The 3,153-nt window shown below is 63.3% G+C and overlaps 1 protein-coding gene across 1 annotated transcript in view; it reads left to right on the top strand.

Annotated features, from left to right (window-relative positions):
• Window positions 1–834: 834 nt before the first annotated feature.
• Window positions 835–3,153, top strand: part of FES (FES proto-oncogene, tyrosine kinase) — a 5,843-nt gene continuing 3,524 nt past the window's right edge. The window contains exons 1-6 of the mRNA XM_031059680.1: window positions 835–902; window positions 1,625–1,870; window positions 1,965–2,138; window positions 2,207–2,303; window positions 2,664–2,847; window positions 2,998–3,151. Coding sequence (XP_030915540.1) covers window positions 1,649–1,870; window positions 1,965–2,138; window positions 2,207–2,303; window positions 2,664–2,847; window positions 2,998–3,151 — 831 coding nt within the window. The 5' untranslated portion in view covers window positions 835–902; window positions 1,625–1,648. The remainder of the gene's footprint in view (window positions 903–1,624; window positions 1,871–1,964; window positions 2,139–2,206; window positions 2,304–2,663; window positions 2,848–2,997; window positions 3,152–3,153) is intronic.

The following is a 3,153-nucleotide window of genomic DNA, read 5'->3' as shown; positions in this document are numbered from 1 at the left end:
CCACATTGCTCTGCTATAGGAAGGCGAGTCAGCAAAGCTCCCGGCTGACATGCTTTTTCCCTGACTTCCTCTAAAAGTGGAATTGGCCTGGCAGTGTCCTGCAGGTGACATTGAAACTCCTGTGGCACCAGAGCCTCCCTGCCAGTCACAGGAGAGGGCTCAGGCCCAAGCAGCCAGGCAGGGGCTAGGCTGAGCTGAGTGGAGCGGACCTGGGCCGTGCCGCTGGGCAGTGGCAGCGGTGGGGGCAGCTGCCAGGGCTGGGCAGTGCTGCCGCGGCACCAGGGAAGCCCTTTGAAGGGGAGGTGCCCAGTGTGGTCCTGGCTATGTGGATGCAGGCTGGCAGCAAGAGCTGGGGCATGGCACTCTGCATGTCCATCAGTGGGTGCTCTGTCCTGCAGCCTTTCCCTGTCGCAAGGGCCAGGCTTGGGAATGGTGATAGGGTGGCTACAGTTCAATGGGGCTACACCGAGTCCTCGGGACCCCCCAGGTCCTGCAGTCTCTTGGAGACACAGGGACATGGAGTGGGACTGGGAGCCAGGCAGGACCAGGCACAGCTGAGGGGGCTTTGCTGGGTGGGACTGGTGCTAGATGAAGGCTCCACAGGAGCAGTGGAGCCCTTGGTTACAGGGCTGGACCTGGTGGTGTCAGGCCCTGGTGGGAGACAGCTGGGAGGTGTGGTGGGGCTGGGAACTGCCTAGCTGCAGCAGATCTGTGTGCTGGCTGCTGGCGTGGGGACTGGCAGGGAGGGCAGGAAGCACAGGAAATCTCGCAATGGCTGTATGGTCAGCACTGGGTTTCCTGTTCCTCCCCAGGAGCCGGAGCTGCACCGGGTCCAGACCGCGTCAGCCCCGGCCCCAGCAGGACGCCAGCTGCAGCCTCACAACGAAGACCCAACAACAAATGTAGGTTGGAACGACTGTGCCCTGGTGAGGTACTAGCAGAGACAGGGGGATTCCTTTGAAAGGCTGGGGGGGCAGGTCTTGGTGAGGTCAAGGGCTGTGCCAGGAGACATCCTGTGCTGCACAAGGAGGTGCCCCAGCACTCTCCTGCTCCTGCTGCACTCTTGTTTCAGGATAGGGGCACCCAGGGACTGCCAGTGGGATCAGTTTGACTCCCAATGGCCTTACTGGAGTCCTGCATGCTGGGACATATCAAGGTTCTGCACCTTTCTCTGGGGCTCAGAACCCTCCTCAGCTTCTGCTGGTTTCCCACCAGTGTTCCAGCCCCAGGGAACTCCCACACTGTGGGCATAGGGGTAGAAAAGGGCAGGACAGGACTGGAACTGCTAGAGAGGAGGGGCTGGTGCTGCCCTGGGTGGGGGGCACAGCCGTGCTGCCCTTGGGGAGCAGCCCTGTGTATGGCAGAGGTGACACTGCTGTCCATGGCTCCACACTTCCTCCTTCCCAGCACCATCCCCACAGGCCCCAGCTCCCACAGAGCTTGGAGCACTCATCCTGCTGCTTTGAATAGGCGTTGCAGGGCTGTTTGCAGTGGGTGGGGAGGGCCATCTCTGCTGCCCAGACCGGATGATGGGGTAGGAGGGTGTGAAATGCAAAGGGCCCAGCCGCTGGTGCAGGCAGTGCAGGGCGGCAGCTGTGGCTCAGGCTGTCCCGGTGCCCCGCAGACCCCCTGGCTGGACAGTGGTGCCATGGGCTTCGGGCCGGAGCTGTGGTGCCCGCAGGGGCACAGCGCACTGCTGCGGCTGCAGGATGGGGAGCTGCTCCTCCTGGAGCTGATGAAGAAGTGGATGTCACAGCGGGCCAAGAGTGACCGCGAGTATGCAGGGATGCTGCACCACATGTTCTCCCAGCTGGAAAAGCAGGAGAGCACTTGGCAGCTCCATGGCAACCATGGTGGTCACATCGAGAAGGTAGGGATGCCTCAGAGTAGGACTGCGCCCTGCAGAGCCTGTCAGGTGCTGGAGGATGCCATCTCCACGCCATCCCTGACTCCCTTTCCTGCAGTCCTGGTCGGTGCTGGTGAGCCGGACAGAGACGCTGAGCCAGATCCTGCGGCGGCACGCGGAGGAGCTGGCAGCGGGGCCGCTGGCCAAGCTGAGCCTGCTCATCCGCGACAAGCAGCAGCTGCGCAGAGCCTTCAGCGAGCAGTGGCAGCAGCTCAGCCAGGACTACAGCCGGGTACGTTGGAGCCAGCAGGGGAACTGGAGAATGTGCTGGACCTGCTCCCTGACCGTGTCCCTCTCCAGACGACACAGCAGGAGATGGAGAAGCTGAAGGCACAGTACCGCAGCCTGGCCCGTGACAGCGCCCAGGCCAAGCGCAAGTACCAGGAGGCCAGCAAAGGTGCCAACCTGGCCCCTGTCCCCTGCGTGACCTCCCAGCTTCGCTTATGGGTCAGGGATGGCTGGAGCACCCTGCACTCCGTGAAAACTACAGCCCAGCCTGGAGTGGGTGGGGGTTCTGGGGTTGGGCAGCATAGAGGAGAGCCCAGCCTGGCCCCCAGGAAGCCAGGCAGAAGCCTGGGGGCCTTGGGATACCACACTGTGGGTCAGGGGCATCTCTGTGTCACAGTGTGACCACCCCAGGCTTGGTCCCCCTGCCTGCCCTGGGACCCTCTCCCAGCCCTCACCCTGTGATCCCTGCCCCGGTGCTGGGGCAGGTGGTGTGCTGGTGGTTGGGGTTTTCCACAGCCTCTCTCCACAGAGAAGGAGCGGGACAAGGCGAAGGAGAAGTATGTGCGCAGCCTCTGGAAGCTCCACGCCCTCCACAATCAGTATGTGCTGGCTGTGCAGGCGGCGGCATTGCACCACCAGCACCACTACCAGCGGGTGCTGCCCAGCCTGCACCAGTCCCTCTATGGTCTGCAGCAGGAGATGGTCCTCGTCCTGTAAGAGCCCTGCCTGCCCCGCTGCCCATCCTGCGCCCCACTGCCCACCCCGTGCTACACTGCCCATCCTGTGCCCTGCTGCCACCCTGCACCCCACTCCCGACCCCTGGGCACGCCCATGGCCCCCCAGAACCAGCAGTGCTCCCACAGAAAGGAGATCCTCAGCGAGTACTGCAGCATCAGCAGCCTGGTACAGGAGGATCTTTTGGCCGTGCACCAGGAGATTGCCAGTGCCATCCAGGCCATCGACCCTGCCACTGAGTACAGCAGCTTCATCCAGTGCCACCAGCATGGCTCCCCCCACGC

Source organism: Geospiza fortis, unplaced genomic scaffold, assembly GCF_000277835.1.
Source record: "Geospiza fortis unplaced genomic scaffold, GeoFor_1.0 scaffold2, whole genome shotgun sequence".
NCBI lineage: Eukaryota > Metazoa > Chordata > Aves > Passeriformes > Thraupidae > Geospiza > Geospiza fortis.
The sequence above is the reverse complement of the archived record's forward strand: the minus strand, read 5'-3'. Positions and strand labels throughout refer to the sequence as shown.